Below are 20,445 nucleotides of genomic sequence, written 5' to 3' on the forward strand. Positions count from 1 at the left end.
ATATGGCACCTTTATTTCCCATAGGCCATTACTTGGTAGAGTGGATTTGGTATTTTCATCAAAAGGATGTTGTTGACAGGCAACTGACAAAAACCCTGCTACATTTTAGCACCAGTGTGGTCAGTGCTGTCCTGAGGCAGACAGATCTGGGAATGTCTTCTGAAGATATCCAGATTTATTCTCAGCAGCATGTGCTCTTGAAAGAGCATGGCGTGGGGGTTGTGTTTTAATGAGCAGAAGCACAGCTGTGCTTGCTCCTCTGTGAAGGACAACTCCAGAAGGTTCCTACTGTTCCCTCCCGATGAACATCATTGTAGGATTGTTTTTACCTGGGTTTGAATTTACTTTCAGATGAACAGGTCTTGGGAGCCACTCTTCTCTTCTCACAAGCCAAACTTCTCTCCTCATTACCTTGGATTAATCTGTCTTAGTGTGGGCAATGGATGGAAAGGTGTGTGCTGACAGCTGCAGTTGCTAATCCCAGAGGAATCCCAGGGTGCCAAAAAAGAGATGAGCACCTCTCTGCAGCATCTGCAAGGGAGCAGCTGGGGAAGCCCCCAGGGATGTGGGAGGGCAAAGACAGGTTGGCTCAACTCTGCTGCTTTGGGCAAGACTGGCTTCCCTGTAGTAGCACTTGTTGGCAGCTTTCTCATTTCCTGAAATGTATTGCTTTTGTACAAAGACGGCTTCTGTTTCTTCCATATTGTCTGTCCCAAGTGAGATTCATTGCTGCTGCTTTCAAGATGACTTTTCTGCCTTCTAAGCTGTTCATTCAGATGGGCTTGAAATTTGTCTTAGGGGCTCATTGCCCAGAAGACATGTCTGACCGCTAGATGGGAACACTCATATTGAATGTTGAATCTAATGCACAGTGTTTCCAGGAATTGTCTCAAAGTGCATGCATACTTAAAGATACCTTACAAAGAAATGCATCTCTTGCAGATAATTGCTTCTTCTTTGTCAGACAAATAAAAATTCACTCCTGTTTTTAGTAGATTGCCATTTGCATTTTTCAGCTTTGACTCAAACTGTAGTAGGGGAAGATGGTAGAGATATCCTGTACACATTCTGCAACCTGGATGAGGATTGTTGGTGCAGAGGGGAGGGGGTGCAGCGCCGTGGCCAGCTGTTTGCCACCAACCTGTGGGCTAAAAAAGCTGAACCCACATCATCCTTGCCCAGAAAACAGCTTTCCTTTTACACAGAGAGGGGATATGCACAAGGGCTTGTCTGCTGTTGGACTCCTGGGGTTGGCTGTTTTTTCATATCTGAAGTGAACCTGAAAGGGAGTGAGCAGTTGCAACCGTTTTCTGAGCTATTTTAGAAATTCGTAGTTGCTGCGGGAGGCTGCAGCTGAAGCACAAGTCACCAGCTCTGCGTAGTAGTAAACAAAATACCAATATGTTTGCTGAAAGATTAGTGTGAGCATGGCTGCTGGTAAATTCTCTGAACACATCAAAGAACCTTATTGTTACATTCAGGTTTTAATTGCTTATTAGTTTCAAGGAAATACATGTCCTCAGAGCAATGAGAGGAAACTTTGAACGTTTTTCTTCCTCTTGTGCTGGGTGTGGGCTTGGTACTGCCTAATTGTTAGTCTGTCCCATGCCTGTACTCCCATAGGAAGCGAGAACAAACCTATTTACATTTGTGCCATTGCTGTGTGCTTTCAAATTTTTCTTTCTTTTTTTTTTATTTTTAAGATCAAAGGTGACAAGAGTAGTGAAGCAGAGAAGTTAAGAATGATGCGGAGAACACAGATGTGAAGCGCAAAAGAGAGAGGAAGGAGCTGAGCCCGGTGCAGAGGGGGCAAGGAGAAGCAGCAGCCTAAATGCAAGTACTTGAATGTGGAAATGATGGGTTCCAGGGTGCTTAACAGGCATTTAATGTGGTGCTTTAATCTGCATCTAGTGCCAGTTGGTTAATGTTTTTAAAATTTTCTGCCTCAGGTTCAGGACTTTAGACTCTTATGTCAATAATTTACAGCTCTAAACAGGGAAGTGGCATCAAGGTCATGTGTGCATGTGTGAGAGAGACAGAAAAAGAAGTCAGTTTGAGTCTTAACTGGATAATATAAGGTGGCGTAGTGCAGCTGAGAGGTGTGTGAAGCACTCATAGCTGAACAGTACTGAAACGTAAAATAACAGCTAAAATATTAGTGACTGGATTGATCAGAGAAAGCTGGAGGGAGGGGGTCAAACTACTCAGCCGGAAGAAAAGTGGTCTGCTAAACTGCTGTGATGTAAAATGTACTTTTATTGAATTCTAGTCAAGTTCATAGGACTGAAACAGCCATTTGAAAGCCCTTTGGTTAGCAGAAGCATCATTTTAGCTAGTACAATGATGCCTCCTGCATGTGAATTTTTTTTTTTCATTGGTTTTTTTTTACATATTTTTTTCTTTGCAAAAAAGGTTTTCTGCAAATGCAGGTATGTGGACCAAAAAGAGGTATCTCCAAGAGTGTTTTTCTTTATGACTTCTGGTATCCTACCTGTATCAGCAGAGAAGCTTTTGCTGATATCCTTTGTCATCTTCAGGTGAAGGTTTTCCTAATAGAAGTGTACCAGAAGAGTATTTTCTGCCATAAAGAAGTCTTTATCATCTCATTTGCTCTTAGAGAAGGCTCGCACACAGATCTAAAATAATGATTATATTTACAATCATTCAGTGTCTGCAAAGCTTTAATAAATGTACTGTGGAGAGGTGGAGAAGCAGCCTGGGAATTCTGCCTGGCAAACAAGTAACCTTGTCCCTTGTTCCCTGCAGCTCCTTCCCAGGTGGGTGACAATGCCTGTCGAAAGGATGCGGATGCGGCCCTGGCTGGAAGAACAAATCAACTCTAACAGAATACCGGGGCTGAAATGGCTAAATAAGGTAAGGGGGGTGTGCATGCATGTGCTGAAGGGGAACTTGATAGTAGTGGCTGAGGTCTGCATAGGTAAATCAGCTCATTCCTGGTTTTCAAAGGGGTGACGTGGGGAGGAAGGGCAAAGCTGAATGCTTCCTGCTGAACCTGTTCCTCCGGCCTCACCTGCCAGATCTGAGGCATCTGTCTTTGGCCTGGTGGATTTGTGGCTCATTTAAAAACATTTTCCAACTCTTTGTTGTTGAAGGGGGTGCTTCTGGAGACTCTGCTTGGACCTTTTTTTTCTTAACATTGTTCAACAAGTAGCATCAGAAGGATGTGTTCAAAATACTCTCCTGAAATGGAAGACTACGTTCTGTGTTAGACTCTGAGCTGAAGCAACAATCTCCTGTTTCAGATTTGTGTGACTTCTCTGATACTTCTCAACCTGGGAGAAAACTGGGGGACTTTTCCCTTGCCAGACTCAGACCTAATATTCCTAGTCCTGAACTCTTACTAAGCATTCACGACACTTTGAGCACAGTCGTGAGCTCAAAAATGTCAGTGCCCAATTTGAATTTATTCAATTGGTTGAGTAAAATCTAGGAGTGCATTTGAGACTTTGAATAGCAATGAATTGTGGAAATGTTGCACGCCTTCTGCAATGTGCAGGACAGTAATTCACCACGCTGAAAAGCATGAAGGTGTTTTTGCTAGAGGCTCCTTTATTATCAGAATGGGTGGAAATGCACAAAATCAGGTGCAGAAAGACAGGAGCTACCTGTCTGCTTAAGTCACTAAGCCAAATAGTCTGGTGTCCTCCCTATAGCAGTAGTAGTTGTGGTATTCAGATGCTTATTTTTAGAGTTGAAGAAGAACAGTTGAAATTACTACTTTTTTTTTTCAGCTTTCAAAGCTAGAAATGCTCACGACTATGAAATTATCATAAGTGCTTTAAATTTCATATATGAATCTTGTTTCTCAGTAACGTTGTGCATCAGTGACTCTCATGCTGTGGCTGGGTAAATAAATATTGCTTTATCCACTCCCTAGTTAGCTGCACTGTGAATTTGAGTAGGTCCTTGTTCTTGCATAATGGAGTCACAGCTGAAGAGGAGACTGGTTTTTACTGTTGTCTTTGTAATTCGAGTCCCATGTTCAGGTCTTTCTCCTTGAATATCTCTATTTTGGTGTTCAGTTTCCTACTGACAGTCTATATCTGCTGTTCTTTGCTATCCAGGGCATTCCTGCCTAATCCTGAAATAATTTCTCTGCCTTAAGATTTATTAAACTCTTATTCCCCACTTCTACCCTCCGATTTGGCATCAGCCTGGATTGCCTTTATTGTGCTCAGCAAGAAAAATGCACTCCTGAGCATTTCTGTTTAAAAACTTTACACATTCATTCCAACAGTGGATAATTAAACAAAAAATATTTCTATTTTTACTGTAAATCCTGACCATAAACAAAGCCATGCATGGAATCAATGAAGTGTCATGTGTATCACAGCCTGTTCTATACCCACAGAATCAACTTTATAGGCTGTAGTATTTTAATCAGAGTTTGGTAAAGGACTGTTCACAGTTTAGATAAGAAAGTGTGTCAGATTATCAAGAGAATGAAACTCACGTGTGTGCACAGCTTTTAAGGATATAAGGTTTAAATATGAAAGAAATTATTACCATTCTGGGTTGTCATTGGCTGTCTGTTTGTGGAGACTTTTCCCAAACTGAAGAAAGAATTCAACCTCTCTCAGTTAGAAATGACAAATCAGGTACAGCTGACACATAATTTTTTCCCCTACTGTCAGTTCATCATTATACCTCCAGAACAAACCACTCCTTGTAGGGCTTAAAACATAAATATTTGTGTACCTCTCTGGTGAAAATGTTATCTTTCTGAGTGGCATGAAGGAGGAAGGGAATTTCTTTACCTTCCCAGAGAGACAAAACTGGGAGATGTTAATGAAACAACATAGTTCAGTAGAGGGCAGAGGGGATATAAGGACGGGAATTATGAGAGGTCAGTGTTCCTCATGAATCTGGAAAAGGAAACATTCTGAGTAGCTGTAACAGAGAGGCAACCTACTGCTTTGATGGATGCTTGGAGTATTATCTTGGAGATGAATGCTGCTGTTTAAGATTTGTCCTATGACTTTGTAGCTAGTACATGGTCCCAAACTCAAGAACTTGCTCCAAGTGTTTTGCATTGCCAGGGTTCCAAGTGATCACAGAACATTCTGAATTGGAAGGGACCCATGAGGATCATCAAGTCTAACTCTTAAGTGAATGGCCCGTGCAGGGATTGAAACCAAAACCTTGGCCTTAGTAGCACCGTGCTACTCTAACCAGCTGAGGTTTGATCTACTTTTCTCTTCATGCCTATTTCTAAGAATGTCACAGCTTTCCCTTTTGGTATTCTTACTGGAATTTGGTAGCGATTCCTGTTACAGTGCAAGAATTTTATGCCTTGTGTTTTTGACTTTAGATGAGGCTAATTTTCTTAACAGAAGCACTAGATTCCTACACAAAAGTCTAGTGGTGGAATACTGGACTAGTCAGCACATGGTTTTCCAAGTCTGAGAGAAAGCACTGATGGGCTCTTTCCTGTTAAGGTCATTATTAGACAACATGGACTGAAGAAGAATATAGTTAATGTTTGATAATGTGTGAAATAAAGAAGTAGTATTTAAGTAGAAAGTGTCCAGCTAAACTAGAGCAGGACACTCGGCTAACTACATGGTATTGATATAATCAGCTGTCTTTGCAGGATTTCAGGGAAGATTAGATATTTTGTAGTTGATGAGAAAATCTGTAGTTGCTGTGGAGTGTAAGCCTATATATGTATTATAGAATTATAACACACATGGCTTCTGTGATTTTGTTATTTGTGTTATGATTTGGTATAATTCCTATCCTTCAAGACATCTGGGATTAGGAAGAACTTTCTGTAATGAACAGAAGCACTGTAATGACCACTTAGACTGCTGTTGAGTGTCCTTGCAGTTTCTTTTGAAGCAGTGAGTACAGTTGTTGATGACAGGATGCTATGTCTGGAGTCTTGTTCAGTCTGCTAGGTTTTGAATTTTCATATGGTCTATTTTAATCTGGTCTATTCTTAAAGTTTTTGTTGATAGAAACTGTTTTCTATTGAAGTATGATTTTTTCCCCATGCTTATTATAGTCTATGAGAAAGTAGAGGCAGGGAAGTTTATTCTAGGTCTGATAAATACACTAGTAAATATAGTGTATTTAGTAGAGGCTTTCTTTTAACTGCTTTGAATTGGGGAAAGAGGTATCTCTGTTGATGATTTACTTATATGTAGGGGGAAGAGTAAAGACAAACTTCACATAACAAAAGTGATGGAACTACATGAAGAGGAAGATTTATAGTGTGAGAACTTGAGAGGAATGAGGAACATGTTAAATCAGTGCTTGCACCAAATTAAAGATGAAGCCAAGCAAGAAGGGAAGAATGCAATTCTGAACAAGCAAATGTGACAGAAAGGATTAAAGACTAGAGTTGAAGGACAAAACACAGGCTCAGAAGAAGAAAAGATCACATGGGAAGGAAGGGAAATAAACCTAGCCTTGGCATGAGTGAAATATTAACCAGACAGGGAAGAAAAGCAGTTGTTGGGGGAAGGGGAAAGGGTGTACAATTCATCTCACCTGACCAGATAGATACAAAGCAGTCATTTAAAAGAGAGCTGCCTGTCTAGAGTTATGTGTAGTAAGTAAAGAGAAATAGGCTCTTTGGGGTGTAATTCTGGCAGCATAGCTCAGGTGGCTGCTGCAGGAGGAGGGTGTATTTTGCCCTGGAAGTACTTTTCTTTTCATAGACTCTTAATTGGATCTAAACCTGCAGTGGCAGAGTTTATAGTGCAAGTTGTCTGCCGGATAAGTGAAGCCGGATAAGTATTCTTCCTAACAGGGGAGAAAAAATAAGTGTTGTGGAACAAGCTCAGTTTGTATGCCTTTGCAGAAAACAGCAGGAAGAGTTCTGAAGCAGCCCTCTAGGTCAGGACAAAGGAATTCATTACCATGCTGTATGACATAAAAGCACATCTGATCCAGCATCCTTCTGGCCCAGTATCCTGTGTGCTATGTGCTTGTGGAAGGAGTGTAGGAAACATGCTGTTTAAGATCTGGAAGCCATTGTGCTCCCAGAGCTGGAGCTACATCCTAAAACTATCATCTTTAAAGTTGCCAGGGATCTTCCATGATCCCTTGAGGAATCAGTTTATATTGACAGCATGTAAGGAATGCCCTGATTTAGCTGTGTGTTAAAAAACCAGACTTTTAAAATGCCTTCCTTTGCATTTCTTTAAGTGCACTTGCCTTTGGTCTAAAGTTTCTGAACTAAAATGTGTTCAGGTATCTTCAATGCCCTTCTTCAACATGAGTGTCTGGTTTTTTATCCCCACTGGAGAGATGTCTACCATTGATATATTCTTATGTCTGTTTGCTTGGCATACAAATTTGCAAGATCTCTTTTCTTCACCCTGCTAGTATTTACTGGCTGAATTCTAAATTCCTTGATTTTTTTTTCTCTGTTCCTATGGTTGTTTAGTTTCAGATATATTTTTCCTAATCACAAAAGTGTCTGTGCTGACAAAACTACCCTTTGTATGAAAGATTAGAAATGTGTAGTACTGCATGTTTTTAATATGTGTCAGCTTGGAAAACTGCCAGGCTCATCTTCCATGAAGTGGCTTCTGAGTATTTCATACCCTTGGATTGTGTTCTGCTTTTGGTGACACCAATGGATATTTTCCTGTTGATTTCAGTGACAGTGACACTCGGCTAGAAGGGAGCAAAACACTTGGAGATGCTGAAACTGTGCTTATAAATTAGTGACTTAAAATCATCAGAAGATTCCTCAAGTGTTGGCATTTCCTATTTGTTTTCCTTTCCAGGAGAAGAAGATTTTTCAGATTCCCTGGATGCATGCCGCAAGACATGGGTGGGATGTTGAAAAAGATGCTCCCTTATTTAGAAACTGGGCAATTCACACAGGTATTGGAACTCTCTTTTTTGCAGGACAGATTTTCACATTGTTTTCCCTTTTACAGTTACATTTTTCCTTATTTCTTGTCTTTTCTTTTACTAACACAGAGAGTGAACCTAAGTTTACACAGATTTGTGGAAGGCTAAGTGTTTTTTCAAGGCCTACTATACTCTCCAGCTTAATTGAAGTGCCATAACTCATTTGCATTGAGGAACACAGTAAAACTTAATTGATTTAAAATGTTAACAACATTGGGTTCAAAACTGTCAGGAGTAGAGCACAATCAGCACTTTGTAGACGTAGGCCCTTAGGCTTTTTATGCCTTTCTATGGATTTGAGCCAGACATAATAAAGGTAAATGCTGTGCAAGCTTTTTCATGTTGTTACGGAGTCACATCAGATCTGCAGTGCCCTGGGTGTTTCTTAAGCACAAACTGTTCATCATCTGTTCTAGAAATGTGCATGAGAATGAGATCACAGCACTCTCTTGCAACCTCAGCTATTGTTCGAATGTTTGCTGTGGGAACCAAAGGCTGATACCTTGAAGCTAAACTATGCTGTTACTAATTTGCCTTGGATCTTCAATCACATTTCTTACGTGCCTAACTTTCTTTTCTTGCTTAGGAAAATACCAGTCAGGAGTAGATAAACCTGATCCAAAGACATGGAAGGCAAACTTCCGTTGTGCTATGAACTCCCTGCCTGACATAGAAGAAGTGAAGGACAAAAGTATAAAGAAAGGAAACAATGCCTTCAGGGTGTACCGGATGCTGCCGTTATCTGAAAGACCTTCCAAAAAAGGTAGAGGCAAGAGCTTGTCAACATGAAATGCTGTTGAGGGCATTGTGTTGAGAAAAACACCTACTGCAGGTTGCTCAGTATGCAATAAGCCACCAATGCAAGCTGCACATGGTGCCCTAGCTGGCTGGGGAATGACTTAGCTGTATGAATAATGGGCTACATTCGGAAGAGAGGATCAATGAGATGTGATACCCCCAAGCTGTTGATATTTGTCTGTTAGAGCTGATGGAGTTGTGTTCAGAATCTAGTCCCAGGTCTCCTTCAGTCAAGGAATATGATTAGGGAGTATTAGAGCTCAACACACTTAACTCAGTAGGGGTCATTCAGAATATGGTGCAGACTTTTTGTCTCTTTTTTCAAGCAATGGTACAATTAAACTGGCTCTGTTTTGGGCTAGGTGAGAGCAGCACACTCCGCGCAGAGCATTAAACCATGAAACCACATTGTTAGTTACAAAGACCATGAAAAACCAACTCACAGAGCACGATAATGGAGAAATGGGAAAGTGTCTGAATCCCCAAATTTAGGGATTAAATCTCCTGCTTGCCAGGAGGAGATCTAACCATCAGGTCAATCTCGTGAGTATTTGGTTTCTTTCAAAGTAGAAGCATTGGTTTATTAAGGGCTCATTAGCTTTCATATGGTTTCCTTACTGGTTTGTGCAGTAGAACAATGGTTTCCTTAGTCCTCTGGTATCTTGTGTTTATAATCTGGATGAAAAGATAACTTGCTAACCAAACACATGGTGTTCCTCTAAAATCCAATTCAGTTCACCTGTAGCTACAGTTTGCTGTTTTCTCAGATTGAGAAGTGAAAGGCAGATCTTCAGTTTAAGGTCAGTGTGACTGGAAATTCTGAACTATGGCATTTTTGGGGCAGAATCATACTGTGAAAGGGAGATGAATGTGCAAAAGGTAGAGCATTTGTTTTGAAACTGTTTCCAGTCTCTTGTCAATAGTGTGTTTGGTATGCTTAGGCACATTCCTCTAGACCATAACATGTCCCTTAGGAGTGGATTCATGTAGAAACTACAAAAGTTCATCTTTAAAGCTGAGATTCTGGGATTGGGGGCTGTAGCAGGAAAAGATTCTACAGAAAGTCCAGTTACTGTAAAACTCTGACATAGTTTGGGCCTTATATATAAATTTTCACATGCCCCTTTTGTGTGGCATGTGGCTAAACATGTGGGAACAAAAGAATCTGTCTGCAAACATTTCTAATTCTCTGTAGTATCATGTAGTAGAGATGGGAGAAACTCCTGGGACATGCCTATGCTAACAGTGGGGTAGACCTGAGCTTGCACCAGCAAGACTGAGCTTCTACATCAGGTCAGAGTAGGGACAGCAACACTGGGGTCTGGCAGGGCACATGACATTTTGTGAGGGTTGCAAGCAGTGTGGTTTTTGGGATTCCCAAGTCCAGCATGATTGCATAAACCACTTTTGCATGAATTGTAATATATATATCCCTACCAGGTTACGACTATTTACAAAAATATTCGTTGACATTTATTGTGATCTCTTTTCACATTAAATCAACAAACAATCTCTGTTCTCTTGTAGCTACAGAGAAAATGTCAGAAATGTGGTGAAACATATATTTTGATTTTTCTTCCCTTTAAGAATATTTTTCTCCCCCTTCCTTTTTTTAACAGGCCTGGTTTTTCAATTTGTCATTCTTGCATATTTTTCACTTTGATTTTTTGACTGCAGTTGCTTTCCTTGGTCCCATAGTGGTTCTCTTTTGTAGCCTTTTAAAAGAGAAACACAAATCCAGAACATTCAAGGTGAATTTTTGCTGTCCAGACCTTAAAGGAAGGGTAAAATTAAGCAAAATGTGTTCTCCTTTTACTAGGAAGCCCTGCCATTTTGAAGTTCATTTTTGGGCTATTTGTTGGTGAATGTAGAAAGTGTGAATCATAACTCATGGCACACAGGACTTATGAAATCTTCCTTCTGTTGTTGCAGGAAAAAAAACGAAATCTGAGAAGGATGACAAATTCAAACAAATTAAGGTAAGAAATGTCAGTTTAATAGTTAAAGAGCTTGTGCATACAATCTGTTGCAAATATTTTTTAATAGCTCCAACACTATATTGTGGTGGGTACTTGCGAATGCTTGTGGTTTGGTTAAGTAACTACAGTTACCCAGCATGTTTGGGGTTGGTTTTTTTTGAAATATGAAGGCTGTTAAAGCCATGACTTACGTCATCAGTGGACACAGCCCTTGTGTTACAATGGCTGGAGGTTGGAAAACAGGCAGTCTCAGCAATACATTGGCATTTTGTTTGTCTCTGTAAGGAGAAATACAGTAATTAGGGAAGGAATGCTTCTGAACAATAGAGCTACCTTTTTAGAGCAATTAATTTCTGTGTGGAAAGCACTGGAAATCCATTTTCATTTAGGCAAGGGTCAGAGCTGCACCCTTGCCTAAATGAAAATGTGTGTTCATGTTTTGTCAGTTAGAAGGCCTCGGCTGTGATGCCTTCAGTCCCAGCCTGAGATTTCAGCTTATTCAGAGTGTAGGCCCAGAGTGGTGTCTGCTGTCCCTGTGAGGCACCGTGTTTCCTAGCTTTCACACCTCTGCCAAGGGCCTCTGTGGAATGATCAGTATTACACACCTGCAGGAGCTAGTCCACCTTCAATTTTTTTAACAAAAAAGCAAATCTCAGATTTCAGACTCTCAGCTTTCAGTAAAATCGGTGTGCTTGGACTGTGTGTAACAGCTGTTGTCTACAGTATAAGGGCAGCTTGGTTCCCTGCTTCTCACTTGTGAAGGGCTGTGCCACCCATGCCTGGGTTCAGGCTCTGCAGCCTCTGGCCAGGAGGTTTTCTGGGCCAGTTGAACCCAGAAATGTGGGAAAAAATCCTCCACTGAAACAGTTTGGAAAGCAGGTGTTGCCACAGCAGTTGTGACTTGTTAAGTTACACATCAGAATGCTATGGCTTTTAAATTGTCTTATAGGAACCACTTTTGAACTATCCTGTTTGGCTCATACAGCTATGTGTGTTGTTATAAAGTGACTGATGGTAGCTGATGTTCAGAGGGAGCTAGTAAAACTGCTTTGGTCAGAAAAGAGCGGTGTGCCAGCACATATACCTGCCTACCAACCAGTGATACCTACTGTTAGTTCTTGTAGCTCTGAGCTGGGGCCAGGTGGTGTTCTTGTCTGTTCCCCTATTCTGACAAAGATATGCAGTGGCTAGTTTGGATTTTAAAAGAGCTGTTCTTTCCATACTCAGCCACTGGTAGGCTGACTATTGAACGTTGAAGGCTGTGGTAGTGAAGAGGGTTAGTAGGTGATTTAAAGCAAACGCACATTTCTGAGCATTAAAGATGTTTTTAATTGCTTTGCTTGGTGATGTGAATTCCTGAGATCCGAGTTGGATGTTTTGAATTGAACACCTTACAGTTACCCTGAAAAATCTCTTTTAGTGGAGCCCAATGGGAGGCTACGCCACAATTTGGCTGGTAACTGCAATGGGATGATAAGCAGCAGAGGGAGAAGCTGAGAATCTGAGGACGCATCTGCAGAGGGACTTTAGCATAGCAAAAGCCTTGCAGTGAACATCTCATTGTTGCCACTGGTGAATCCTGTGGGCACCCACAGCAATTGCTGGTGGGCTGAGCTTGAGCAGGGTGCTTTAGGGCACTCACTGCTTGTGCCTGTGCATGTGGGAGTCCTGGACCTCACCAAATCCCTGCTCCACATTAGCAAAGGTGCAAGCAAGTCTCCCATCCCACAGGTAGGTCTCCTATCACTGGGCTTTTGGGCAAACAGTCTGTCATTATAATTCATTATAATTCATTAAAATAATTTAAAAATGATTTCTCAATAATGGGAAGGAAACGGAAATATCAGATCAGCCCAGACAAAACTAGTCTGTTCCTCTTGAAACAAAGGACTGAATGGAGGCTTAATTTCTACCTTATCCTAAATGTATCCTTTTGACCATGCAGCTCCATACTGGGAGGCATTTTTGAAATCTTAGTGACAGCTTTCCCCATGCATTTCACTTAGGCTAGACATCTGAACACTGAAAATTTAGATGATTTAACACCAACTGTGCCAGTATCCGAGTCTTTTTGTGGATCTGGCATCATCACCTGAGTTCTAAGATGCATAATTGTCTCTGAAGCTTGAAAGGGGCTACTAAATAAACTTCTCTGTAATCAAGCCTCAGTAAAGTTGAGCAAGTGCTGCATGCACAATGTTTCCATGGGGGCTGCTGTGTTTGCTGTGTTGCACAACACCAGATACTCCGGGCTCCAGTGTGCAGCCCTAACTTATCTCTGCAATTGTGACTCTCAATGGATCAATAGCAGCTAATTTTATCTTTTCCAGCTCTCCAAGTCTTTTACCTGTGGGCCAGCACAACCGGTGCATCTCATCAAAGACCTAGTTGCCATTAACACTTAAGTTTTTTACTCTTCTGATGTCCCGAGGCATGTTGGGACAGGGTGCATGTTTGCCTTGCTTTAGTGTCTGGGGAGGTGCTTGTGTTGAAGTGACAACTCTTTGTGAGTAGATCACAATCACAGCATGTGACATCCAGAAAAAACTTGTCACAGTGCCCCCAGTGTTTTGTCCCAAAGATAACAAACAGTTTATATGGTTAGTACTGGGATGGGCCGGCACCACAGGTCCTGAGGGTCACCTTTGCCTTGCCTTTGATGAAATGCTTTAGAGCAGCGAAAATGAGCATGGTGTGGACAGCTCTGCACCTCTCTGTGGGTGTCTCTGGTTCAGCAAGCAGGGGAGAACTTGCAGCCTTGCAGGGCTGGTAGAGTGAGAACAGAAGACTTTAGACATTGTAACCAATAAACCTGTGAGAGAGTCAATACTAGAGAGGAAGTTGTGCATGTAGAATAATCCTTTTAAAGAAATCCTGAGTTAATGGAATTAATTTTTGGTGTCTACTCTGAAGGGATTTTTTTAGATTCCTACTCGAGCGTATCAGGCTTACAGAGAGGCATCTTGTGGAAAGCTCAGTCTGTGTAGAACAGGTGGTGTTTTCCAAATGCTGTTGCCCTGTGGTAATGTTTATGATGTGATCTAAAAGGCTGTATTTAGTGTAAACACTTTGGTTTGCTTTAAGGCTTGCTGTAGAGAAAAATTAAGGTTAGAATTTAGTAATTACTGTACAAAAACAAGGGCTTCCTTTTAGAGAGTGCAGAGAGAGAGAGCATATTTGGAAGGGACTGAGGATAAATATTAAATAGGGTACTGTTTTAAAGCAGTGTTTCTTCCTTGTTTGTTTCAAATGTTAATCTCTTCTAGTAAATGGCTTACTACGTTATTGCTCTCAGAAGGCTTACTCTAAATTTGAAAATTAAAAATAGCTTTCGTTTCAAAGCACAAAATTTGGAAATGAAGTAGTCTTGGGTTTCTCCTCAGAGAAATATTTGTTCGAAGACAGTGTCTTGCAGAGAGCAGGGGGTATATCCCATCAGAAGTGATGGGATTTGTTACCATCACAGAACAAAGAGATGAACTGTCTCCTAAAATAAAGCAATTTTGACCCAACTGTACTGTTTTCATTCTAGCAAGAACCAGTTGAATCATCTTTTGGGATGAATGGGCTAAATGATGTCACTTCTGACTATTTCCTGTCCTCCAGTATAAAAAATGAAGTTGACAGTACAGTGAATTTTGTAGGTAAGTACTTCTATGCTTTTTTTGCATACTAAGCACACAGGTGACTTCAAAAACCCTTTTGGTCTGCCAGACTTATCTTTCCATTAGCATTTTGCACTTCAGAGTATGTCACAGTTGCAGGCAGGTAGACTCATTTCTCAGTAGCCTCGGCCATGCAAGGTTGTGGTTGCAGGTCAGTTCCACCACCTCGTGCAGAGACAGTGAGCAGTACTGTGCCAGTGGGGTGGTTCCCTTGAGAGTAAAACACTTACAGGCACTCTTAGCTAGCTTCTCATGATGGGGACTTCTTCCACAGGGTAGTTCTCAGCCATGAGGAGACTGTAGCCAATGTCAAATGGGAGTTAAACTGCAGTCAGATGGCAGTTTGCCATTGCTTAAAGCAGAGGTTTGTATAGAATACCATTTTATTTGGAAGTTCAAAGCAGCAGGCAAAATGTAGAAACTTGGGGTTTTTTACTGACACCTCAGAAGAAGAGATAGTTTTTAACTTCACTTAGCTAATGAGAAGGATCATCAAAGACTGCATTTAGAAACCAGTACATTAGAAATTACCTGTCATCTCAGCATGTAAATAATTGGTCCTTGGTAGAAAAATTGTACTAGGCTTCAACAGCTCTTTTTTGGTTAAGGTTGTCATTGTAGCAAGAGCTCCTAGTAATATGACCTACATACCATTTTGTCTAGAATTCCACTTCTACATATGACAAATATGTTAGTATTCTGCTTGGAGAGATGGCAGAAATCATGTGCAATGACTATTTTAGATCCCCATTTCTTAGGTCACAGCTTTGCATAGTCATTCCCCTGAAGTACTTGTGTGGCTGAGGAGTTTGTGAGTAGTTTTGCTCTCTTTATGGCAGTTCATTTAATCAGCTGTTGCTTTGTGAGAGTATTAGAACATACCTGTTGCTCCTACTGCAAGACTTGAAGGAGTATCATCGCAGTGGTATTAGTGCTTCCTGTTCACTGACTGAGGATAGGGTAGGGAGCTGTCATCCAGTGTTGTTTAATTATTGAGATGTAAGGTGTGCTGCTTATCCAGACTGGAGAAAGAAGCTGTTATTTAGGAATGCAGAAAGGATTTTAATGTAAACAGGGAGGAAAAGGTAAATTAGAATTGTTCTGCAGAAAGACAGGAAATCAGCTGGAGAGGATGAAAGACAAACAGCACCTGCAGAATTTCTGACATACATGCAGTTTACTGGAAGCTGTGGCATATTGCCCAATTGAGCAGTAGTTTTTGCTGGGCACTTTATCTCTCAGGGTGGGTAAGAATTGGTCTGGTATTGAAGAAAAAGATAAAACAGTGCAGATGGCCTGCCCATACCCTGAGTGGGTTGCGCAATATTGGTCTCTCCCAGATAAAAAATTAACTCTGTGTGCTCTTGCACCACTCTCACCACACTCAATAAAAAGCTGGTTGTTTCAGGAAATTCTGTCAAGCAGCTCCAGACAAGTGAGATTCCAGCTTTCACCATACTTTTGCTTTGCTCAGTAACTTCTTGGTACCCATGTTTGTCAACCTTTTTCAAAAGGTTGTTGTGTAGAACAACCAACTATCTGCAGAGCATTTCAGGACTCTTGGAAAGCATCCATGGTTGCTTCACTTTGTAGAAATAAGTAACACTCTTTGATATTAAATTTCATGTGCTCTTTTGGTATTAAATATCATGTGCCTGGGGGAATAGGAAACCCCTGTTAATAACTAACCAAACTGTAGCTTTCTGTCACAGACCATGGGGATTGCAGGTACAACTGTTATTTTTTACACACCATCAATGGCATTGCGAGGGTCAGTGAGAATAGCCATCTAACTGGAGCAGAAATTTTTCATAGATTCATATCATATGTACATCAGAGTCCCACAATGTTTTGCTCCACCTCATGGCCAGGTTTTTGCATGCCAGTTCTGGTCTTCTGTTGTATAGTTTACATGAGAGCATTCAGAGGCCATGGGATGTTGGCAGCTTGCTTGTTAAGGATCAGAGATTTCCTTTAGCACACTCACTGAAACTTCTATCCCCTGAAAGCAGGTGGTGGGCATGGAAGAAAGTGCTGAGACTATTGAAGACTTCGTCAGATACCAAGCAGGTTCTTAGATATTCAACAGTGTCAAGATGTTGTCAGTAATCAGGTTTTTTGTTTCTAATCCCAAGTCGTAGGACAGCCACACCTTGATGGCAGCAGTGAGGAGCAGGTGATAGTAGCCAACCCTCCTGATGTTTGTCAGGTGGTAGAGGTGACAACAGAAAGTGATGAACAGCCCCTCAGCATGAGCCAGCTGTACCCTCTACAGATCTCCCCAGTCTCATCCTATGCAGGTAAGCAACTTGGCATTTCTTTACACTCCTTTCTCTGGAAACGTTTAGAAGACATTGTGGGAAAGAGGGCTGTTCCAGGGTAGCTAACAAAGATTCAGAAATGCATGCTCATCTGCCTTCTGAATTGTTAATGAAACTCAAAAAATCTACAGTTCTCTGTTTATTTCCTTGGGAAACAACTTGACAGATCTGAGTTTGGAAATATGAGCTGCAGGTTTTGGCCTGTGAGTAATGGAAAAATAACGTTTTTAGGTATGCAGAGGTCTTTTAGAGGGGGATTTTCAGTGGTAAAAATGACATGCCCCCTGCCTTACTAAAGATCAAAGGTCTTTTTTGCTCTATGTTTACTCAGTGTCTAGCACAGTGTGCAGTGCTACAGGCTGCACTAATGGTATATATGTAGATATGGAGCTGAGGGCTCAGGGGGAGTGGATCTGTCTTGCTGCAGAGTAGAAGAACCATGTAGTGACTGATAACAAGTGATCTTTCAAGCAGCAGAGCTGTGGATGTCTGGCTTCCAACGTCTGCCTGCCATCTGGATTCTCTGATATCTAAAAAGAGGATGAGATAACAGGCTTCCCCCTACTCCCAGTGAGGGTGGTTATGGTTTCTCTTTCCATCTGGCCCCTTATTTTCACATAACTGTTAGGAAGTTAAGAGTCTTTGGCACTCATTTATCCCTTATCCAAGTCTTACAGTGTGTTCAGAAGGTTTTAGGGGAAAACAGACACAAATGTACATGTGGACATGCTATATAGAGTCCCCACAATCATATAAGATATGATCGGGGACATCATATATGATTGTCCCCACAATCATTCCTTTATTTCATAGGAAGCAGGACAAAGTCACATTTGAAAGAAAAAGTTTCAGATCCAACTTGTCCTTTCTGTTTTAACGTGGTGCTAATTTGCAAGCCTTAGAAGACTGGGTAGAAACACAAATGTTACCTTTTATGTCAAATTTAAGTGTAAATTGTTCTCCATGCATTTTATTATTTTACACATGGTTTTGCCTTTGACTAATAAGGCTGAAATTTCTTCCAGACACATTTATATAAAGTATGTATTTAGAAACTTTTATCTTTGGGACCAAGTGAATAGTATGATGTTCTTTTGGATTGTGTCCACTGTTAGTATCACACATGTTGATAAACGATTATGCTTCCCAACGTGTTTAGTCTGCAATGACCAAAGCATTTAGAAGACCTTGGCAAAGCATAAGGCAGGGAGATACAAGAATGCTTACATTTATTTGCAGCAGGGAGACAAGAGCCTTTGAAACATTTTTCATCTTTACAAATGTGTCTTGGAAAAATCTTCCATCTAGGTGAACATGACAATGCAATCTTTTAACTTCAGCTATAGGATGTAAATTCTTGACATGCAAACAGAAGTCACTGTCTTGGTCTGGAAGTCATGGTGGTTTCTTGGACAGGAATGATAGAGAACAGTGGTCTCGTGACCACCTTGACATGAGCAAATCATGACCCAACTGCCCTAAGGTCATTGCAACCAGCCTGCATAAGGAAAATGGTGGATTATTGAAGTACTTATGCTGTTTTAGTACCTTGGTGGCCTTCAGTTGTCCTAACTTTTATCTGGACTTGCTAACCCAAAACTCAGATAACAGAGTTTCATGCCACTGGCTTGCTTTTGAGTACATCTCAAGGCAGCTTTTTATGATCCTGGCTACTGTAGTTAGAGGCCTGTAAGGAGTGGACTACTGCAAAAGTCTGTCCTGGGACAAGTCTTATTTAATATATCGATGAGCAGAAGATTCATTGGAGACATGTTTGTGACCTTTACAGGTGACACCAAATAGGGCGCATCAGTCAATATGTTTGAGGGCAGAGCCATCATCCAGAGAGTCTTGGAGAGGTTTCAGGAATGGGTCAGCAGAAACCATATGAAATTTAGCAATGGCACATGTGAAGTCCTGTGCATAGGAAGGAAGAGATCTTTGCCTCAATAGTGGCTGGGGCTGATGGTATAGAGAGCAGATCTGCAGAAAGGTGAGTAGGCAGTGAGACACCAGAGCACCTCAGCCACACAGAAAGCCACACGGCCAATAGATCTAGGGAAGTGATTATCCTCCTCTACTCAGCACTAATTGCACTACTTTAAAAGTGCTGCATCCAGTCTTGAGCTCCCCAGTCCAAGAAACTTACAAACAAACTGGAGCAAGTGCAGAGAAGGGCTATGCAGGGTATGGCCTCTCACTCTGTGAGAAGATAGAGGGGCTTGTTCAGTGTGGAGAAGAGATGATTTTGAGGACTTCATAGCTGCTGCCTCTACCACAGGAATGTTCCCAAGAAGGCAGAGCCAGGCTCTTCACAGCAGTCCATGGTAGGAGGATGAGAAACAGCAGGCTAAATTGAAACAAAAAGATTCAGTCCAGCTGGATATAAGAAAAAACCTCATGAGTTTCACTGCAAAGATGGTCAGGCAGTGGAGCAGGATAACGAGAAAGATTGTTCTGCCTTCATCCTCAGACGTTTTCAAGACCTGATGGGATAAGGCCCCAGGCAGCCCAGTCTGGTCCTGTAGCTGGCCCTGGTTTGAACGAGAGGTTGGGCTGTAGACCTCCTGAGGTTCCTTCCAGCCTCAATTGTTCTATAAACCACTTTTTTTTTTACTTTTTTTTTTTTTTAAGGATGTATTTGCTCTGGAGGCCAGACCAAGGACAGAAGTCTGTGTTAGAACCCTGAAATTTCTAAGACAGTCTTGTGACTATTTTTGCTTTGTCTTGCTGCACACAGACTTGTACAGAACCACAGGAACCTTGGCCCTGTGCTTGTGGGTTTGCTCTGTCAGGTGCTACTGGCTGAATGGCAGGAAAGAGTATGACTGTAACAGCTGTGCAGGAACAGTTAGTTGAGCTCTACTAAAACAACAACCAAAAAAAGTAGCCAGATATGTCAGCTGTCCTACATAAATCTGGTTTATTTCTAAACACCTCTGGTTCCTTTCTGAGGTTACTCAGGCAAATGATGTGAGTCGCCCATGTGAATTTTTTCATATATCCGCTATGTCTATGAAATCCTTTTGGGTTTTATTACCAAGGCTGTTGTCAACCGCCTGTTTTGTTTGTCACTGATTCAAATACCCTTCCTGGTAGAAATAACCTCTCTAATTTTCCATGCCTGCATGGCCAGCTTCCCTGACTTTGCTAACTATAGTGCTATCTCTTGCTCAGCATTTTGTTGAGTATAAACACCAAGGATGGATTCCTTTTATCTGCATCACTCTGGTTTTGTTGTGACATGCTTCTTCATGTCAAAGAATGCCTGTTACTTGTCTCTATATGGATTCCTTCTATTGATTCTGTCTTCAGGGCTGTTTGTCCTTCATGTGAATTAATTTTTTCTCTCCTCCCTCAGTATGGCTTAATTAGCCAGCTTAGTCACACTGGCACATCTTTCTCTGCCTGGGCTGGTGAAGGAGAAGGCCTGCAGTGCATTGACTTCACAGGGCATTGCAGTTAGATTTCATGTTTTGGACTGTTCCTTGGCTTACTGCACACTGTGGTGGAGACTCCAGTGCAGGAGAAGTGCTGGCTTTGGAAGCAGCAGTCTGGAGTAGCTGGGCTGGAGTAGGACTTTGGGTACAGTTTAGATCCTGGGGTCTGAAACAGTGATTCAGCCCGTTGATTTAGAGTCTTCTGCCTAAACCTAATGCTTAGTCAAGCCTTGAGAGGATGTCAGGGTACTGCCAGTCTCTCTGAAGACATGCAGGGGCACAATCCACAAGGCATGATCACACACTCTTAGCACTTGTGTTATGTGCAGTGCAGAACATGAGGTTGGAC

The 20,445-nt window shown here is 41.5% G+C and overlaps 1 protein-coding gene across 10 annotated transcripts in view; it reads left to right on the forward strand.

Moving 5' to 3' along the window:
• The window catches only part of IRF2 (interferon regulatory factor 2), a 39,814-nt gene that overhangs the window by 15,356 nt on the left and 4,013 nt on the right, over nucleotides 1–20,445 (forward strand). For 6 of the 10 annotated variants that reach the window (XM_083861932.1, XM_083861937.1, XM_083861938.1 and 3 more), the window contains 7 exons: nucleotides 1,704–1,837; nucleotides 2,767–2,874; nucleotides 7,764–7,863; nucleotides 8,480–8,656; nucleotides 10,624–10,670; nucleotides 14,203–14,314; nucleotides 16,471–16,635. In XM_083861932.1, the coding sequence (XP_083718058.1) occupies nucleotides 1,832–1,837; nucleotides 2,767–2,874; nucleotides 7,764–7,863; nucleotides 8,480–8,656; nucleotides 10,624–10,670; nucleotides 14,203–14,314; nucleotides 16,471–16,635 (715 nt within the window). In that variant the 5' untranslated portion in view covers nucleotides 1,704–1,831. Of the gene's footprint in view, nucleotides 1–1,703; nucleotides 1,838–2,030; nucleotides 2,100–2,766; nucleotides 2,875–7,763; nucleotides 7,864–8,479; nucleotides 8,657–10,623; nucleotides 10,671–14,202; nucleotides 14,315–16,470; nucleotides 16,636–20,445 lie in introns of those variants that run through there. The other 4 variants (XM_083861940.1, XM_083861933.1, XM_083861939.1 and 1 more) reach the window with 3 other exon arrangements.

The sequence above is a fragment of the Zosterops lateralis genome, assembly GCF_965231275.1.
Source record: "Zosterops lateralis genome assembly, chromosome: 5".
In the NCBI taxonomy this organism is placed as follows: Eukaryota; Metazoa; Chordata; class Aves; order Passeriformes; family Zosteropidae; genus Zosterops; species Zosterops lateralis.